General features: G+C 36.1%; 3 protein-coding genes and 1 non-coding gene across 4 annotated transcripts; 2 read left to right on the top strand and 2 right to left on the bottom strand.

The window, feature by feature from the left end:
* Positions 1–18: 18 nt before the first annotated feature.
* Positions 19–1,317, bottom strand: LOC139873548 (photosystem I reaction center subunit IV A, chloroplastic-like). The gene is made up of 3 exons (XM_071861470.1): positions 1,002–1,317; positions 318–383; positions 19–231 (listed from the first exon to the last, which is right to left on the bottom strand). Exons 1-3 carry the CDS (start codon positions 1,236–1,238, stop codon positions 130–132), a joined length of 405 nt encoding a protein of 134 aa, XP_071717571.1. The 5' UTR covers positions 1,239–1,317; the 3' UTR covers positions 19–129.
* Positions 1,318–1,488: 171 nt separating this feature from the next.
* Positions 1,489–1,569, bottom strand: TRNAL-AAG (transfer RNA leucine (anticodon AAG)). Its single transcript has one exon. It is a non-coding gene; the product is annotated as a tRNA-Leu (tRNA).
* A 2,670-nt stretch (positions 1,570–4,239) lies between these two features.
* On the top strand, positions 4,240–4,758 carry LOC139870124 (uncharacterized mitochondrial protein AtMg00860-like). Its single transcript, XM_071857974.1, has one exon. The coding sequence runs from the start codon at positions 4,240–4,242 to the stop codon at positions 4,756–4,758; it is 519 nt and encodes a 172-aa protein (XP_071714075.1).
* A 4,555-nt stretch (positions 4,759–9,313) lies between these two features.
* Positions 9,314–10,390, top strand: LOC139870125 (receptor-like protein kinase FERONIA). The gene has a single exon (XM_071857975.1). The coding sequence runs from the start codon at positions 9,314–9,316 to the stop codon at positions 10,388–10,390; it is 1,077 nt and encodes a 358-aa protein (XP_071714076.1).
* The last annotated feature ends 10,920 nt before the right edge of the window (positions 10,391–21,310 follow it).

The raw sequence follows: 21,310 nt of genomic DNA on the forward strand, positions 1-21,310 counted from the left end.
ACTAATAGAATTAGGCGCTCGAAGAACTAAGAAACTATTTTACACATTAATCGGTAAACCAAACGTTGCCAAAGAGCATAACGGAAGGCATTTTCAATTCTACAAAGGTAGCATGAACATGAAACATATCTAAACTTCCTGAATCTCATCCAATGCATAGTTATTTGTTGATACATTTGCATAATTCACTTTGTTGAATCGAACAACAACTGGATAACGAGTCTTGGGATCCTGCATGCCACATCATACTACATGACCATCGATACGTAAACACAAATACTTTAACCATATATCCATACAGGCATTATTAGATTTACCTGATCAACGGTCACAACAGATCCTACACCTTTAAACCAGTATGACTCCTTCCTTAGAATTCTCACCTGCACAGATATTGTCATATTCTTACAAAGTTATTATTCTAGACATTGCACGTCTGAACTACGTTGATAATATGCAACTTGCTAAATAGTTTTTATTTGATTTGAAATAGCAATTTAAAGTCATTTACCAAGTAACGGGTCGATTCAGGTCTCTGTAACAGGTAAACTAAGAAAATTTAGCTAAAATGAAGATGAATCAAATGGATCAAACTGTTCAGCCAGCTTAAAAGTTGCCTAAAGTATATCTTTAGTGCATACAAATTCTTAGATTGTTTTATTGATGAAGATATTATTATTACTGGAAATTAGAAAAATGGTCATGTTTAATGAACAAATTACTTGCAAAAAAATTGGACAAATAGTGCCATCACTAGCATCATATCTTGGGGCGGCTAGCAAAAAGGGTCAGCTATGGTCGCGAGATAACAGGGTTAGGCTGCGTCGGCGTACTTCTAGTTTATGTAAATGACCCGATTGTTTTATATAATAGTATAATATTAAATGATCGGAGTATATTACATAATGTTCAACCCACACCCAATACTGGAAAAGAGAAAATTGCTATCAATTTTTGCAATATCTCACATTCATAAATATTCTGGCTCACATTTATTATACCTGGGTTCCTCTCTTGGGTCCAATTGGAGGTGGTTTAGGTGCAGCTTCTTTAGTAGGCGAAGCGGCTGCAGCAGGCGGTGCCGCCTCATCAGTAGCAGCTTGTACAACAAGTCTTGAACTTCTGGTTGTGTTTGTAGAAAACATGACCATGTTGCATTTAATTGTGTTTGTGTTAGATGTCACATTTGGTGCCACCACAAATCCAGTAGCAGCGGATGCTATGCTGCAGCTTGCCATATTTACTCTTTATAAATATGAAAAAAAATATATATATAAATTATGATGAACAATTAACTAACTGAAAAATTCAGAGATTTTATTGTTAATTGTAGAGTATCTTTTTCTTGAAGAATATGAGTGATAGGAAGTAGTCTCAATTGCTGTAACCAATTAGGTGATGCCATGTGGACTTCATATCCTTTTAATTTGATAATGTTATCCCACATCAATACATCTTCTTTCATGGCCCAGTAAAAAAATGTAAAGATGTTGTGAGTGGGATTTGAACCCACGCCCTTTCGGACCAGAACCTTAATCTGGCGCCTTAGACCAACTCGGCCATCTCAACAGATGCATAAACGTGTCATGAGGTCAAGTACGTAGTGAGCATAAGAGGTCATGTGCAGAGCACACTTGTAGCTAACTGAAATTCTGTTGGTAACAGAATTCCCCACCAAGCAGTTAACATACTTCTAGTTAAATAGCTTACTTGTAAACAGGTAGTTTTTGAAGTTGCAATCTCTCTATCTTCCTCTGTAAACAATTGTAATCATCTGTATCAATTGTGGCAATAAATAAGCATTCGTATTCATAGTTCTATTCTAGTCTTGAGCTATCAAACGAGTGTAATAGTTCGATCTCGATTAGCAGTCCAAATCAAACCATAACAATGGTATCAGATTTCAAGTTCCGTATCCTAGGGTTTGTTCATCAGATTAATCCTTCAATTTGGGAATTGTGGCAGAAATGGTGAATTCAACAAGATCAGGCGTCGTCGGAGAAGAATCAATGCCGGAATACATGAAGACTGCATTTGGCCAATTGAATCAGTCAATTACATCAATCAACGGAAGAATCGAACATATGATGCTCCAACATAAGTGGTTCACTGATGAAATCACAAAACTGAAGAATGGCGAGGGAGCAGGTGGTCGGAATCAGCTTCAGCATTCTAGGTTAACCAAAATTGAATTTCCACGATTCGACGGTACTGATGTGAAAGAATGGTTGTATCGTTGCAAGCAATTCTTTTCTGTTGATGATGTTGAAGATGAAGAAAAGGTCCGCATCGCGTCTATTCATCTGCATAAAAAAGCCCTAACTTGACATCAACAATTCATCAAGATTAATGGTGCTGACGTTGATTGGGAAACCTATGAAGAGGCTATTTTACGAAGATTCGAAACCGTGATTGAAGATCCGCTTGCTGAATTAAAGAATCTACGACAAACAGGATCGGTGGAGGCTTACTTCGAGGAATTCGAATCGCTGCTCAACAAGGTGGAATTGAGTGCTAAGCAAGTGAATAGCTTGTTTCTAGCGGGGTTGAATAAAGAAATTGAGTTGACGGTACGCATGTTCAGGCCGAAATCATTGGAAGAAGCGTACGGTTTTGCAAAGTTACAGGAGGATACATTAGTAATTACGAAGAAAAGGTACAATCCCATCTTATCTACTCCTAAAACTAATGTTACTGGATATGGGTCAAAAAATGTGTATTATGGGCCAGTGGGTGCCAAAACATTAACATTGCCAAATAGTGATGGGCCTCAATTAGCCTTACCATCTGTGCCGTATAACAATGAAAAAAATACCACAAGAAAACATTTATCTCAAAAGGAATACGAAGAAAAAAGAGCGAAAAACCTATGTTTCTATTGTGATGAGCGTTATACTCCAGGCCACAAGTGTAGTGGTCAAATGTATAATATTGAGTTGTTGGGTTGTGGGGAAGAAAATGATAATGAGATACATGTAGTCGATGAGCAGGATGAGTCACAATTACTAGAACAAATGTCGACCCCACAAATCTCACTAAGTGCGCTTACGGGCACAAGTACTTACCAAACGATGAGGGTAACGGGGCAAATAAATTCACATCCAATACATATCCTTTTAGACTCGGGTAGCACTCATAATTTCCTAGATCTTGATACCGCAAAAAAGATTGGATGTTCGATGACTCCTTTTGTTCCTATGAATGTTGTTATCCCGGGGGCAATCAAATCAAGAGTACTTATCAATGTCAAAAGCTTAAATGGAAGATAAATGGGGTCACGTTCGAAAGTGATATGGTTTTGTTACCACTAGGTGGTTGTGAAATGGTACTTGGGGTACAATGGTTGTGGACACTTGGCGTTATTGAATGGAATTTTGAGGCGTTAACGATGTCGTTTACCATTAAGGGCAAACGAGTTGAAGTGAGGGGAATGAAAAAGTCGATGGTGGAGTGGCTTAATGGTAAAAAGTGGCTAAAAGTTTGGCAAATCACAAGCACATCTTAATTCAATGTATCTGTGTGTGTTTCCTACAACATTGTGTAACATGGAACTGGCAAAGGATGGCAACAGTGAACTTGGCAATAGTGGAGAATCAGAAAAGGTTAAAGCTTTGTTAAGCAAGTTTGATGACATTTTTCAAATACCAACTAGTCTGCCACCAAGGAGGAGTTTTGACCATAGGATTCCATTAAAGGAAGGAACACCACCATTAAACATTAGACCTTATCGCCACCCACCCACTCAAAAAGATGCAATCGAATCCATGGTGAAGGAGTTACTTGAATCGAAGGTCATTCGTCCAAGCCAAAGTCCGTTTTCGGCTCCTATAGTAATGGTAAAAAAGAAGGATGGCTCATGGCGTATGTGTGTTGATTACCGCGAGCTTAATAACCACACAATAAATGACAAGTTTCCCATTCCTATCATTGAAGAACTAATCGATGAATTAAGTGGTTCAAAAGTTTTTTCAAAGCTTGATTTGAGGTCCGGTTATCATCAAATACGTATGTTTGAGGATGATATCGCTAAAACCGCATTTCGTACACACGAAGGTCATTACGAGTTTCTTGTAATGCCATTTGGACTTACAAATGCACCATCTACCTTTCAAGCTCTTTATGAACGATGTCTTTAAGCCATTTCTTCGGAAATTCACACTTGTGTTTTTTGACGATATTTTGGTATATAGTTCGAATGAGGAAGAGCATATCAAACACTTGAAAATGATCTTATTAACAATGCGGGAACATAGTCTGTTTGCAAAAAAGTCCAAGTGCATTTTTATGACTTTAAGTGTTGAGTATTTGGGCCATGTCATTTCGGCCCAAGGAGTTGCTACGGATCCGTCAAAGTTGGAGGCTATAGCTAAGTGGGCCCTGCCTAAAACCATTAAACAATTGTGTGGTTTTTTAGGCTTGACAGGTTATTATCGAAGGTTTATCAAGGGATATGCTTCCATAAGCCAACCATTGACAAGTTTGCTTAAAAAGAATGCATTTCAATGGAATGATAAAGCCACTGATGCATTTGAAATTTTGAAGGCGGCAATGCTAATTTCACCGGTTTTAAGCTTACCAAATTTTGATAAAGAGTTTGTAGTTGAAACGGATGCTTCGGGTATGGGTATAGGCTCCATTTTACAGCAAGACGGCCATCCGATTGCTTACTTAAGTAAAACGTTGTCTCCACGACATCAAACTATGTCAACATACGAGAAGGATTTATTGGCGGTTATACACGCATTGGAGAAGTGGTGAGGGTACCTCCTCGATCAATATTTCAAAATTTTGACCGATCACGTTAGCCTCAAGTATTTACTCGATCAACGAATTTCTACTCCTACGCAAATGAAGTGGCTACCAAAGTTGATGGGTTACGATTACGAAATTGTGTATAAAAAAGGAAGTGATAATTGGGCCGGTGATGCATTGTCAAGAGCCCAAAGTGAGGCCCAATTACATCAAATGTTTGCTACTGTTGTTTTTGGTGATTTTGAGGAACGAATTAAGCAAAGTGTGATTCATGATATTGACTTACAACAAACTGTGACTCGACTGCAACATGATTCAGCAAGTGAAAAACACTACTCTATTCACAGTGGGATACTTAAATGCAAGGGAAAACTAGTGGTGGGTGCAAATGACTGTGACACCGCTAAATTTTTTTTTTATAATAAATACGTGGCGAAAGCATTAACATTAATTAAATACGATATCAACAATTGTACAAACCGATGTCACGTGTCCTTAAAACAAGTTACATATTAACATGAAAAGACGTAAATACATTCTGTAATCAAAAGTACATGGTTCATATTCCAAAAGACCACATCAGAGTTAACCCTGTCAAACATAACATCGTCATGCCCGTCTTCTCCCAAAAAGCACTTTCTACAAAAGCTATCAACCTGCAGGGAGGAGATGGAGGGGAATTAGCACGAAGCTAAGTGAGTACGACTAACTACAGGCTATAGCATACAGAAGTGTTATACTAATCATGTCACTTAGTCTAACACACAAACATCACCCAAGTGCCGTCTACAGAGACTCTGGCGGCTCGGCCAAACCATTAACCACCAGCTGATCGGACTGGGGCTTACCAGAAGTTCCTCCACCACCGTATGTATATACATAATCCACACGCGACGAACGCGTCATTCACATATATATACACCACGATTGTCTAGGCCACCACATGAGGAACCCAACCTATAGGTTGATCTCTCCTACCGAGGCCACCACACAATAGGGACGCACTGGGCTCCAGCAGACAAGCATCCACTAACATGCAGTCATCACAACAACTAACTAACTACAACAATAAGTATATCTAACAAGCATGACAATCATAATATAACATGCTTCTATATACTATATTCTCCAGTTAGTCCCACTCACAAAATACCAGCAAACGAGAAGGTATTCAGCTATCTAATCACTGAACCTTCTCTTTCTCTTTTTCTCCTAAGAAAAACATATACACAAGTTAGTTTCTATCCGATAGCACAAAACAGCACAATACTGAAATTTTTGTCAGAAAAAGTATCCGCTAAAATTTTTTGCTTATGCACTTTCAAAATTTACATCAAAATCAACAAAATAAAAACGGGCAGCATAACGGCTAGAAATTAACACTTAGTAAAATATTTCACTGCATAAACCATCGGTCGATTGCCAGAGACTATCGGCCGATCGTCACTACACCATCGGCCGATCGACCACACTATCGGCCGATCGTTAAAATTACAACCGTTGGTCGAAGGACTTCCACCATCGGTCGATCGTCTAGTCCATCAACCGATCGTCACACACCATCGGTCGGTGGTCAGAGACCATCGGCCGATGGTAGTTCATCTGCAGCAGCAGCTACCAAAGTGACGGGTTTCTCACCAAACTCACCAATTCTCGATCTAGAGCTCGTTTTTAACCTCAAAACTCACCAAATCGAAGACACTAAACATTAAGAAACATAAACCCACAAGATTTGGACTCAAATAACATCAAATCTAACTACTTTGATCCAAAATACACACTTTATAAAAACTAACACAAAAACCCCATTTTCTTGAAGATTAAAGCATGAAAACTTGTGATTCTTACCTTGAAAGAATCAGTGAATCACAAGGAACACAAAGATGTAAATGAATCGAGCTCTAAAACAAGGATTAGAAATTAGGGTTTGATGTAGGTGAGAAGATGAAGAACGGGTTGTTTTGGGAAAAGTCTAGAAAATGCAAGAAGGGGATAGACATCAGTCTATTATTTGGGATTAAATCCCATACTGTGTAACTTACGGGTATTTACCAGTTATCTGATATCTTTCGTATATCATTTGGCAACCCAAACGAAGTCCAAATTAAATAAGCAAACCTGTTCTGTGACCCTTGTCACAAACTGGTCCTAATCACATTATTATTTAATAGTAAATATTAAATAAAAATAAAAACATATAATAACACAATACTAACTTAAGGGCACTTTAGTAATCTTACATCTAGGCCCGATTGAGGATGTTACAATGACGCTCTACGCTTGGACATCATCAGACATTTCCACAACGATTCTAGTGGAGGGCATTCAGGAGTTAGTGCAACTATCCATCGCATTACGACTTGTTATTATTGGCGAAAGTTAAGATCTCAAGTTAAAGAGTATGTGCGCCAATGTGAAATTTGTCAACGTAGTAAACCTGACTTAAGTAGTTATCCGGGGTTACTCCAACCGTTACCTATTCCAAGCCATATTTGGTTGGAAATTTTGATGGATTTTATTGAATCTTTACCACCATCAGAAAGGAAAATCTGTGATCTTTGTCGTAGTGGATCGACTAAGCACATATATCCATTTTATTCCATTAGCTCACCCGTTCATAGCAACACAAGTTGCACGTGTATTCCTCGATAACATCTACAAATTACATGGCTTACCGAAGGTCATTGTGAGCGATCGTGACAAAATTTTCATAAGTACGTTTTGGAAGGAACTATTCAAGATGCTTAAAGTTGAATTACATTTATCTACGGCTTACCATCCACAAATCGATGGCCAAACGGAGATAGTAAACAAAGGATTGGAATGCTACTTACGTTGTATGACGAGTGATAAACCTAAGGATTGGGTGAAATGGTTAGCTTTAGCCAAGTATTGGTATAATACCAATTACCATACTTCGATTTGTACCACCCCTTATGAGGTTGTCTATGGACAATCACCACCAATGCCAATTACTTATACTCCAGGGGAGAGTAGAGTTGAAGCCGTTGACCGGTCCTTAATTGCCAAGGAAGAAGCTATAAGTGTTCTCAAGTTTCATCTCAAACGAGCTCAATATAGGATGAAACACTTCGCGGATCGACACCGTACCGACAGAGAATTCAATGTTAACGATTGGGTTTATGTGAAGCTACAACCACACCGCCAAGTCACGTTAAGGGGAGGCAAGCAACACAAGTTATCTCCGAAATTTTATGGCCCTTTTATGATTGAGTCTAAAGTGGGAAAGGTAGCTTACAAGTTGGAATTACCAGGCACGTCACAAATTCACCCAGTATTCCATGTGTCCCAACTCAAATGTCATCATGGCACTAATCCTTTTCAAATGGGCAGTCTGCCACAGTTCAATGATTCGGGGGTTATTGCTAATATGCCATTGAAAATACTTGCAAGAAAGATGGTTAAACGCCAAAACCGAGCTGCAATTTATGTGCTTATTCAATGGGTGAATGGTACAATTGAAGATGCTACTTGGGAACCTGTCGAAGACATTATGCTTAGATTCTTGAGGGCAAGAATCGATTTAAGCAAGGGGGATTGTCATGAGGTCAAGTACGTAGTGAGCATAAGAGGTCATGGCACACTTGTGCTAACTAAAATTCAGTTGGTAACAGAATTCCCCACCAAGCAGTTAACACACTTCTAGTTAAATAGCTTACTTGTAAACAGTTATAGGTAGTTTTTGAAGTTGTAATCTCTCTATCTTCCTCTGTAAACAATTTTAATCATCTGTATCAATTGTGGCAATAGTCTTGAGCTATCAAACGAGTGTAATAGTTCGATCTAGATTAGCAGTCCAAATCGAACCATAACAAAACGGTTCGATATAAATTATATTTGAGTAATATAATAATCATTACAGTAAACTTTTTGTGGTTTAGCCTCTCTAAATTTATAGAAAAATCGAACTCAAAACTAATTGATATAGGTTTTTTTAGATTAGAATATATACTCGAATTCTCAAAACTAATCGGCATATGTTTTTTATATCAGACTAATCGACATAGGTTTTCCTATTTGTGTACGGTTTTGTTTCGGGATTGCATTGTTGGTAATTTTAGGGACTAACTATGTACATAGGAGAAGTTGGAGGTGCTGCTTGTTGAGTTGATAAGAAGTTGTGGCTGTTATATACAGATATGCAAATAAGAAGGACTAGACTTGACTTACGATTCGTATATGTACGATAAAGAAAGATAGAGATGCTAGGACTTGGTCATAGCACAAAATTACAAAATAAAAATTTATCCCCCTGTGTTTGTTGGTTCATCAAAGTTTCTAACACACTTCATCATTTTGTAACAAATTCATCATCATCTAGTTCATTAACTTGTAGTAGTGTTAAAGCATTCAGTCATCGATTGTTAGTATTTCACGGCTTCGTCTCGAGAGTATTTTCGTAATTTGTTGGTTGCATCACAAACTGTAAGTTGTGATTCGTGTTGTTCTAATTGAAAAAAAATTCGTTCATATCATTCTTACAGCAATAAATCTCATCGTCATCATCATTTTATTGTATTACAAGATCATGTCAATAACTATGTCCAACTCCAGTGTGGATGCTGAATCCTTCACATCCTTAGCGTCATTACACTGGTGTCGTCAGTTTACAATTGCCGAGATTCAGTTAGTTACTGATAACTTTGATGAATCATCGGTTATCGGACGTGGCGGTTTTGGCAAGGTTTATCGAGGAACAATTACTAATGGGGTAAGTTGTTTAGATGTTGCAGTGAAGCGGCTGGATACAACTTCCAATCAGGGAGCAAGCGAATTTTGGGCGGAAGTTAAGATGCTTTCGAAATTAAGGCATTGTCACTTAGTGTCCTTGATTGGTTATTGCAATGATATTCAAGAGATGATACTTGTTTACGAATATATGCCTCGTGGAACCCTTGAAGATTATCTCCACAAATTACGAGCTCCGCTTACTTGGGCTCGAAGGCTAAAAATATGTTTAGGGGCTGCTCGAGGATTAGATTACCTTCACAATGGTACAGGTATAAATCATGGAGTGATACACAGAGATGTTAAAAGCTCAAATATACTATTGGATGACACTTGGGGTGCTAAGATTTCGGACTTCGGGCTGTCCAAAATAGGTCCAATCAATCAGGCAGATACTGGTGTCAACACTATAGTGAAAGGTACATTCGGATATCTAGATCCTGATTATTATCAGACGGGTAGACTAACCCGAAAGTCTGATGTGTATGCGTTTGGAGTGATATTATTTGAAGTCTTGTGTGAGAAACGAGCAGTAGACAGAAGTCTTGACGAGGAGCAGTGGGGATTAGCAAGCTGGGCAAAAGACATGATCAAAGAAGGTAGGCTAAAGCAAATCGTTGATCACAATATAAGTGACAAAATATCTCCTAGATGTTTAAAAGAGTTTGCACACCTTGCGGTTGACTGTTCGAATAGCTACCCAAAACAACGTCCTACAATGGCTCGGGTTATTGTGGCCCTTGAGTGCATCTTAGCTTTACAAGAAAAAGAAGACGATAAATTGCAGGCCCGAGGCATGACAATATTTGGGAAAAAGATGTCTACATTTGTCTTTCCATCGATTTGGAAAAACTCAGGTATAATGTTCTTCTTAAGTGTCTGTCCTTAAATTAATGTAATACATTTCTACACTTTTAATTTTTCAAGGTTCATTATATTCACAATTAATCCCTAATTTCAGCCCAATTCCTCCTACAATTAAGTGTTGTTAGATGCATCTAAGATTTAGCGTTCAATTTCATGTTATTTGTTGAACTTATAGTTGGAGTTGAATGTTTAAATCCGTTGGGAATATACCTCACTACTCTTCAAGATGAAAACCAACAATTACGTAGGTTCCATTTTGACACTATCCAAGTTGCAACTGAAAGATTTTCTGAATCTAATAAGATTTCTGATGGAGGATATGGTTCCATGTACAAGGTATTTAATACTTCCTTTTACACTCGTTTTCCCCTAGTTTGCTAAACGCTCCAATTTGGTTTCTTCTTTCAGGGAAGGCTACAAAATGGACATGTTATTACAATTCGTCTACCTCATTCCAATTTTGAGTTTCAAGCTAACAATCAAGTATTATATAAACAAGTTCTTGATGAACTATCAAATAAACAACTTATGAATGAAGTATCAATACTTGTAAAGCTTAAACATAAAAATTTGATTGAGTTGGTTGGATATTGCATTGAAGGAGCACTAGTGCATCTCGTCTATAATTTTGCACCGCGTGCAACCCGGGATAGCACGATACATGGTATGAGCTCTTAGTTCATAAATCTATATCATATATCATTTTTAATTTTATAATGCAATAACTCACATACGGGTGTAATATAAGCTCTGCAAAATTAAGATACTTGAAGTAGCTGGTGTGTCTGGACGAACCATCTGGAGCTGGAAGTTTATAAGTGGAGCTGGAAGCTAGAGCTTACTTTTTTTAGCGTGAAGTTGAAGCTTATTTTTTTTGAACGTGTGTGGTAAAGTATCTGGAGATGAAGCTGGAGCTTATATTCGAGAATTGACTTAAAAGTACTCAATTATAAAATGTAAAACAAATTATAAAGGGTTATTTTAGCAGTTCTATTATCATAAGCTCTACTTTTGTAGAAGCTACTTTTAGAAGTTTAAAAATTTAGAGCTTATTTCTTCTATAAGCTCTACTTTTTATCGTCTATCAGAAAAAACTTATGGCTTGTAGCTTAATAAAATTATAAGCTCAAGCTCTCATAAGCTCTTAAAAGCTAGTCACCTAAACACACCGTTGTGTTTGGCATGCAGCCAGTGGCGGAAGCAGGATTTTTCTTCACCGGGGGCGAATTTTTTTTTTAAAACCGTAGCAACTTTTTTGGGCAAAATACGGAGTTTTGGGACAAAAATTGGAGGTTTTTAGGCAAAATTTTGAAGTTTTTGGATAAAATTTGAAGGTTTGTGAGCAAAATTTGAAGGTTTTGGGGCAAAATTTAGAGAATTGTGGGCAAAATTTGAAGGTTTTGAGACAAAATATGTAGGTTTTGGGGCAAATGGCTTTTGGGTTTGGGGCAAATGGCTTTTGGGTTTGGGGCAAAATGAAAAAAATCCAAATTTTTACACTAAAATTTCGAAATCGACTGGGGGCAGGGCGGGCGCCCCCCCTGCCCCCCCTCTAAATTCGCCCCTGCATGCAGCTTATAAGAGCTATGAGAGAAGAGCTTGAGCTTATGATTTTAATAAGCTACTAGTTATAAGCTTTGTTTGGTAGTACATAAAATGTAGAGCCTTTGAAGATCATAAGCTCTAGAAAGTTAAGCTCTTAAAACAAGCTTTTAAAGAAAAGTAGAGCTTATTGTTATAAAATTACTTATACTTTACCAAACACTTCCAAAAACTAATAAGCTCGAGCTTCCAGCTCCTTGACTACCGAAGGTTTTTTTTTTTTTGTCGATTTCATTCATTCCAATAGATTTTATGTGACGCCCCGTACTAAATCAACATGTACGGACCATCAACAACAGGATCATTACAAGGTCAAACACTATATGCGTTTTCAACACAAGTTTGCATTCATGATAAAAGGTGACGTCATAACTAACGTCGAATGTTTTACATCAAAAGTATGCTTCTATGAATGGAAGCAAAGATAATAGTGCGTGACCCTTAGGTCGTTACAAATCATAGTTTCAAAAGTAATAATGTTTATGAATGCAAGATAAACGTTCATGCGGTGACATCTCTAAAGCAGCGGGTGTCTACAGTAAGACTACAACAGCGGAAGCGGCTAGCCTTAAGCACCTGAGAAAAACATGCTTAAAAACGTCAACACAAAGGTTGGTGAGCTATAGTTTAAGTATAACAGTATGTAAGGTAGGCCACGAGATTTCAGTGCTACAAAGAGCGTTTCAAAACAGTATGTAAAGTATATGTTTAACCGTGGGTACTTGGTAACTAACTTAACGTTTATAACCCCCTGAAAGTACATTTGGCGAGTGCGTATGTTTACGAAGTATTAAACACCCGTTAAATGCTAGCGCTACTAGCCCGAGTGGGGATGTCAAACCCTATGAATCCATATCTAAGATTCGCGTTCACCGGTTCAAAGACCAATGACTAAACGTTACCGAGCTAAGGGGAAAGTTTATGCCGTTGTATAACCCACACATATATAAAGTTTAAGTACTCGTGCCTAGTATGTAAAACGTAAAATACGCATGTATTCTCAGTTCCCAAAATAGTTAAAGTAAAAAGGGATGCTATAACTCACAGTGGTAAAGTAGTAGTAAAGTTGAGTCGGGAAGTAAGCAAATATGTAGGTCCGGAAAGTCCTCAACCTAAGTCAAATATTACTAAGTCAGTAAATCGTTCCCAAAGGTTTAAATGTATGTAAATTAGGTCTTAAGTATCATCATCATTCATCATCAAACAAAAGTATAAAGTAAGTTTCGTTCTAGAAAAGAGTTTAAAACAAAGGCTGACTTCGATCAGTCGTCACGGCCTCTATAAAAACTGAAATGAGGTGAGACCAGTGGAAATGGCTCCGCATATGAGTCCTTTAGTTGCTGTAAATATTCCAGAAGCAAACTCATCTTTGTTTGACCGTGGCGACGGTTTAAGTGCGAGTAGGTCAGAATTTTCAGCACAACGTTAAAAGGACATAGTGACGTTCGGAGGGCCATAGATCCTAAACCGTAACTCGGATTAAGACGAGTCTTGAACAAAAAATTATCTACTCGAACATAACTAACTGAAAATCAACTTTACAGTAGCCCAGGTATTCTGATCAGTTCCAGAAAACAGTAAACAATGTGTTCAGGTGGGTTCTTGGTGCTCGATGCTCATCACGGTTCTCATCCTTGATGCATATAGCTTCAAGTGTACAACTCGTTGATGTGTTTACATCTTCTTTACCAAGTTTTGACCATCATAACACAAGTGTAAGTCTAAGATAAGTAGCACAACTCAATTAAGTGTTGCAAGTAGTTTGATGAACCAAAGTTACATCAAGATCTTAGATCCGACACATACATGAACTCTAAAAGTAATATTAAACTACAAACTTGAAGGTAAACTAAATAATCAAGATCTTTAAGTTGTAGAACATAGTTCTTAGTTAGATCTTGAAGATCCAAGACCCAAAAGTCTAGATCTAAAGTTACTAAGTTAAATCCTAAGTCATAACACTTGAATCTTTACTTTAATGAAACCATAAGTTATGAAACTTAGATTTTCAACTAGTAAAGTGTATGTAAGCTTGTAAGCTATTGTTTACAACAAAATAAGTAGACCATAAGTTATATAAAATTAGATCCAACACAAGTATATGAAGTTATAACTAGAAAGTTATACTTCCATGTTCTTGAACTTATAAAGTTAACTTTTAGTTTCAAGAAGTATGAGATCAAGATTAACTTGTAATACTTGACCATTAAACCAACAAATACGAATTTAAAGTGCATAATATGAAGAAAAAAAAATAAACTAAATAAATAAGTAACAAGTTCATGGTTGTTCATACTTGGAAAGATTCAAGCCAAGGCTTAATCCTTAAGAAAGTAAACTTTAAGTTTACAAACATGAACACAAGTAATGATTTTACAACTCATGAACTTTCAATATTTCAAAACATTAAATGTAGAACCATAAATTAGGAAGTTTAGGTTCTTGTTTGTTCTTGTAATACAAGATAATATGAAGAATTAAACTAAAAAGTTTGATTCTTACAACTAGTAAAGAAACAACAACAACTAGTAAGTAATCAACAATAAACAACAAGTAACTTAAACAAGCAAAGGATGATGATGATGTTTGTATATATTACGGTTTTAGAACAAGAAAAAGGAAAGGAAAAGTCTTGAAACAAAACTCACAATTTGAGAGAGAACTTGAGAGAAAAGTGGAAGCAAGTTTGTGTGTGAAAGATGAAATGAAACAAGTGAAGAATACAAGTAAATAAGCAACCAAAAAAAAAAAACTTGAACTCCCTTTCTCCCTAGGTGCCGACGGTTTACACAACAAAGGGGGGAGGGAAAAATCCACAAGTTACTTGCATGTAATTGGCTCAAAATAGTAATAAAGTAATTTGCATGGGAACAAGGTGTAATTGATACAAGTAACTAGATTCCTTCACTAGTTAATTAATCTAGTTAAGTCTAAGTATGATACTTGCATAATAAGATGGGCTAAATAATCCATTAAGGATGTAGGGTGGGCTTCTAAGTCCATTAACATTAACAAAAGCCCAAGTTCAAGTAATTAACAATTTAATCCAATAAAGTCTAAGTAATTAACTAGTAAACTTAGTTAATTAAAAATGATTAATAATAATTAACCATGTATGTAAATAATATCCAGAATATTATTCATGAAAAGTTCATGTGTCACAAAGACGTGTCGGGCATTTAAAAGTCATGTACGGTAACTGTAGTGACCCGAACTTTTCCATGTTTATATATATTAATTGAGATTGATATTTACATGATTAAATGTTTCCAACATGTTAAGCAATCAAACTTGTTAAGACTTGATTAATTGAAATATGTTTCATATAGACAATTGACCACCCAAGTTGACCGGTGATTCACGAACGTTAAAACTTGTAAAAACTATATGATGACATATATATGGATATATATATATATAGTTAACATGATACTATAATAAGTAAACATATCATTAAGTATATTAACAATGAACTACATATGTAGAAACAAGACTACTAACTTAATAATTTTTAAACGAGACATATATGTAACGATTATCGTTGTAAAGACATTTAATGTATATATATCATATTAAGAGATATTCATACATGATAATATCATGATAATATAATAATTTAAAATCTCATTTGATATTATAAACATTGGGTTAACAACATTTAACAAGATCGTTAACCTAAAGGTTTCAAAACAACACTTACATGTAACGACTAACGATGACTTAACGACTCAGTTAAAATGTATATACATGTAGTGTTTTAATATGTATTTATACACTTTTGAAAGACTTCAATACACTTATCAAAATACTTCTACTTAACAAAAATGCTTACAATTACATCCTCGTTCAGTTTCATCAACAATTCTACTCGTATGCACCCGTATTCGTTCTCGTACAATACACAGCTTTTAGATGTATGTACTATTGGTATATACACTCCAATGATCAGCTCTTAGCAGCCCATGTGAGTCAGCTAACACATGTGGGAACCATCATTTGGCAACTAGCATGAAATATCTCATAAAATTACAAAAATATGAGTAATCATTCATGACTTATTTACATGAAAACAAAATTACATATCCTTTATATCTAATCCATACACCAACGACCAAAAACACCTACAAACACTTTCATTCTTCAATTTTCTTCATCTAATTGATCTCTCTCAAGTTCTATCTTCAAGTTCTAAGTGTTCTTCATATATTCTACAAGTTCTAGTTACATAAAATCAAGAATACTTTCAAGTTTGCTAGCTCACTTCCAATCTTGTAAGGTGATCATCCAACCTCAAGAAATCTTTGTTTCTTACAGTAGGTTATCATTCTAATACAAGGTAATAATCATATTCAAACTTTGGTTCAATTTCTATAACTATAACAATCTTATTTCAAGTGATGATCTTACTTGAACTTGTTTTCGTGTCATGATTCTGCTTCAAGAACTTCTAGCCATCCAAGGATCCGTTGAAGCTAGATCCATTTTTCTCTTTTCCAGTAGGCTTATCCAAGGAACTTAAGGTAGTAATGATGTTCATAACATCATTCGATTCATACACATAAAGCTATCTTATTCGAAGGTTTAAACTTGTAATCACTAGAACATAGTTTAGTTAATTCTAAACTTGTTCGCAAACAAAAGTTAATCCTTCTAACTTGACTTTTAAAATCAACTAAACACATGTTCTATATCTATTTGATATGCTAACTTAATGATTTAAAACCTGGAGACACGAAAAACACCGTAAAACCGGATTTACGCCGTCGTAGTAACACCGCGGGCTGTTTTGGGTTAGTTAATTAAAAACTATGATGAACTTTGATTTAAAAGTTGTTATTCTGAGAAAATGATTTTTATTATGAACATGAAACTATATCCAAAAATTATGGTTAAACTCAAAGTGGAAGTATGTTTTCTAAAATGGTCATCTAGACGTCGTTCTTTCGACTGAAATGACTACCTTTACAAAAACGACTTGTAACTTATTTTTCCGACTATAAACCTATACTTTTTCTGTTTAGATTCATAAAATAGAGTTCAATATGAAATCATAGCAATTTGATTCACTCAAAACGGATTTAAAATGAAGAAGTTATGGGTAAAACAAGGTTGGATAATTTTTCTCATTTTAGCTACGTGAAAATTGGTAACAAATCTATTCCAACCATAACTTAATCAACTTGTATTGTATATTATGTAATCTTGAGATACCATAGACACGTATACAATGTTTCGACCTATCATGTCGACACATCTATATATATTTCGGAACAACCATAGACACTCTATATGTGAATGTTGGAGTTAGCTATACAGGGTTGAGGTTGATTCCAAAATATATATAGTTTGAGTTGTGATCAATACTGAGATACGTATACACTGGGTCGTGGATTGATTCAAGATAATATTTATCGATTTATTTCTGTACATCTAAATGTGGACAACTAGTTGTAGGTTACTAACGAGGACAGCTGACTTAATAAACTTAAAACATCAAAATATATTAAAAGTGTTGTAAATATATTTTGAACATACTTTGATATATATGTATATATTGTTATAGGTTCGTGAATCAACCAGTGGCCAAGTCTTACTTCCCGACGAAGTAAAAATCTGTGAAAGTGAGTTATAGTCTCACTTTTAAAATCTAATATTTTTGGGATGAGAATACATGCAGGTTTTATAAATGATTTACAAAATAGACACAAGTACGTGAAACTACATTCTATGGTTGAATTATCGAAATCGAATATGCCCCTTTTTATTAAGTCTGGTAATCTAAGAATTAGGGAACAGACACCCTAATTGACGCGAATCCTAAAGATAGATCTATTGGGCCTAACAAACCCCATCCAAAGTACCGGATGCTTTAGTACTTCGAAATTTATATCATATCCGAAGGGTGTCCCGGAATGATGGGGATATTCTTATATATGCATCTTGTTAATGTCGGTTACCAGGTGTTCACCATATGAATGATTTTTATCTCTATGTATGGGATGTGTATTGAAATATGAAATCTTGTGGTCTATTATTATGATTTGATATATATAGGTTAAACCTATAACTCACCAACATTTTTATTGACGTTTTAAGCATGTTTATTCTCAGGTGATTATTAAGAGCTTCCGCTGTCGCATACTTAAATAAGGACGAGATTTGGAGTCAATGCTTGTATGATATTGTGTAAAAACTGCATTCAAGAAACTTATTTTGTTGTAACATATTTGTATTGTAAACTATTATGTAATGGTCGTGTGTAAACAGGATATTTTAGATTATCATTATTGATAATCTACGTAAAGCTTTTTAAACCTTTATTGATGAAATAAAGGTTATGGTTTGTTTTAAAATGAATGCAGTCTTTGAAAAACGTCTCATATAGAGGTCAAAACCTCGCAACGAAATCAATTAATATGGAACGTTTTTAATCAATAAGAACGGGACATTTCAGTTGGTATCCGAGCGTTGGTCTTAGAGAACCAGAATTTTGCATTAGTGTGTCTTATCGAGTTTGTTAGGATGCATTAGTGAGTCTGGACTTCGACCGTGTTTACTTGAAAAATGATTGCTTAACAAATTTTGTTGGAAACTATATATTTTTAACATGTGAATATTATGTGATATATTAATCTCTTAACGCGTTTGATATTATGTGATAGATGTCTACCTCTAGAACAAGTCCCATTGACTCACCTAATAATAATGAAGCGTCAAATGTAAATTGGAATGATTCGTGGACTGATTCACAAGTTCCCGAAGAGGAACCGGAAGAAGAATCGGAACCGGAAGAAAAATCAGAACCGGATGAAGAAACAGAACCGGTGGGGGGAAATAATAAAACGGTTAAGTAAAAGAAAATCCTCAACCAACCGACCAAGGTTAATTATGGTCAATGGTGTTTCCGCCAAGGAAGCAAAATATTGGGAGGATTACCAATTCTCCGATGAATCGGATTCCGACGAGAATTCCGATGATGTTATAGAAATTACCCCAACTGAATTTAAAAAAGCAAAAGAAAATAATAAGGGAAAGGGCATAAAAATAGAGAAATCTAATTCCAACCCCGATGAACTTTATATGTATCGTCAACCCCCGAAGTCCTTAAGTTGTAACAATGACCCGGGAACCTCTAAACCACCAGGTTTTTCTAAACCAATGTGGAAAACGACGGATCGTATTAGGGGAACAACATATATCCCTAGAAACTTGGCAAAACGAACCAAAACCGAAGAAGAAGAAACAAGCGAGTCGGAATAAGATAGTTGTATTCGTGTGGTGTAATATATGTAATATAGTGTGCTTATGCTTTATGATATATGTAAAAATTGCTTGTATTAATAAGTATTTTTTTTATGAATCTAACTCTTGTCTATTTTACAGTATAAAAACACAAAATGGATAGACAACCCAATATTTTAAGAGACCTGCCCGGAGACATGATTAATGAAATCTTGTCTAGAGTCGGTCAGAATTCTTTGGCACAACTATTTAAGGCGAGATCAGTTTGTAAGACATTCGAAGAACGTTCCAAGAATGCCTTGGTTTATAAAAGGCTTTCGTTCGAAAGATGGGGGATATCACATTGGGAAATCTATAAGTTACGATGTGTTTACTTTGATGCATATATTGCGGGGAACCCAAATGCTATTTTACGCAATGGGTTAAGAAATTATTTTGACTCAATATATCCGAATATTGGACTTCGTGATTTAGAAAAAGCGGCTAACATGCAACATAAAGAAGCATGTTATGCTTACGGATTAGTAATGTTCGCTTCTCACCAAAGTGAGAACAAGAACATCGAGCTACAACTATTAAACAAAACGTTCCCACAAGTGACGGAGTCGGTAATTGGGGTAAGAAATGAGGTTTTTAGATTGTTACGGGACTGTTGGACATTACGTAACCCTCGTCCCTTTGACGACGTTACAACACGCTGTCTTATCAACGGCCATAACGGTTATGTTCCACAAGACCAAGGATGGGAAGTAATCCTAGTAAAACCAGAATGCATGACTTGTTTCTGGACGTATGAATTACGTGTCTTTATTGCCTTTGCTGAATGACTTGTGTACTAGCTAGAATTATCTTCACAACCATCTTGTATCGAATTTATTGTGTGCTATATTTCATGCTATATGTAAAATAAGCGGTATTGTAAGTTTGTAAAATATTGTGTAAAAGTTTGAACGCGAAATATTATTATAATCAGTTTTTCATATAGAATTGTAGTAGTTGAATTGTATATTAGCTACTAAGTATGAACTTAACGGGTAGGTACTACCCGAATTTAAACTTATAAAACGCTAATATGAAGAAAAAGCTTTTATAAATGAGTTCATATTATGCTACAAAATACTATTAACTACTCTTAATATTATGTATAATTAACTTGTTCCATTTGACTATTTTGAAGAAAATGGCACCGACTACTCGACACACCGTGAATATGAATGAAGAGGAATTCCGTACTTTTCTAGCTTCAAACATAGCCGCAGTACAGGCTGTGCTACATACCAACAATAACCTTGGATCTAGCAGTACATGAAATCGTGTAGGATGCACCTACAAAGAATTCACTGCCTGCAAACCTTTGGAATTTGATGGAACCGGAGGACCGATCGGATTGAAACGGTGGACCGAGAAGGTCGAATCGGTGTTTGCCATAAGTAAGTGTACTGAAGAGGATAAAGTGAAGTACGCTACGCATACCTTCACAGGTTCTGCGTTAACATGGTGGAATACCTATCTAGAGCAAGTGGGACAAGACGATGCGTACGCACTACCGTGGTCAGCATTCAAGCACTTGATGAACGAGAAGTACCGTCCCAGAACCGAGGTCAATAAGCTCAAGACAGAACTTAGAGGGTTACGAACCCAAGGATTTGATATTACCACGTACGAAAGACGATTCACAGAATTGTGCCTATTGTGTCCGGGAGCATTCGAAGATGAGGAAGAGAAGATCGACGCGTTTGTGAAAGGATTACCGGAAAGAATCCAAGAAGATATAAGTTCACACGAGCCCGCCTCCATACAACAGGCATGTAGAATGGCTCACAAACTAGTGAACCAGATTGAAGAAAGAATTAAAGAACAGACTGCTGAAGAGGCCAATGTGAAGCAAGTCAAAAGAAAGTGGGAGGAAAACGGTGATAAGAATCACCAATACAACAACAACAATTACAACAATAATCGCAACAATTATCCCAACAATCGCAACATCAATCGCAACTACAACAAACGACCCAACAACAACAACAACAACAACAACTACAACAATCATTCCAACAACAATAATAACCGCAACAACAACAACAATCAGAAGCAGCTATGC

Source organism: Rutidosis leptorrhynchoides, chromosome 10 (genome assembly GCF_046630445.1).
Source record: "Rutidosis leptorrhynchoides isolate AG116_Rl617_1_P2 chromosome 10, CSIRO_AGI_Rlap_v1, whole genome shotgun sequence".
Classification (NCBI taxonomy): domain Eukaryota; kingdom Viridiplantae; phylum Streptophyta; class Magnoliopsida; order Asterales; family Asteraceae; genus Rutidosis; species Rutidosis leptorrhynchoides.

Excerpts from the sequence above, each read along its gene's own strand:
- LOC139873548 (XM_071861470.1), bottom strand. The coding sequence starts at position 1,238 with ATGGCAAGCTGCAGCATAGCATCCGCTGCTACTGGATTTGTGGTGGCA. Across the intron at positions 384-1,001 it reads GACCCAAGAGAGGAACCCAG|GTGAGAATTCTAAGGAAGGA; the intron begins GTATAATAAATG and ends ATATCTGTGCAG. Across the intron at positions 232-317 it reads CTGTTGTGACCGTTGATCAG|GATCCCAAGACTCGTTATCC; the intron begins GTAAATCTAATA and ends TGTGGCATGCAG.
- LOC139870124 (XM_071857974.1), top strand. The coding sequence starts at position 4,240 with ATGCGGGAACATAGTCTGTTTGCAAAAAAGTCCAAGTGCATTTTTATG.
- LOC139870125 (XM_071857975.1), top strand. The coding sequence starts at position 9,314 with ATGTCCAACTCCAGTGTGGATGCTGAATCCTTCACATCCTTAGCGTCA.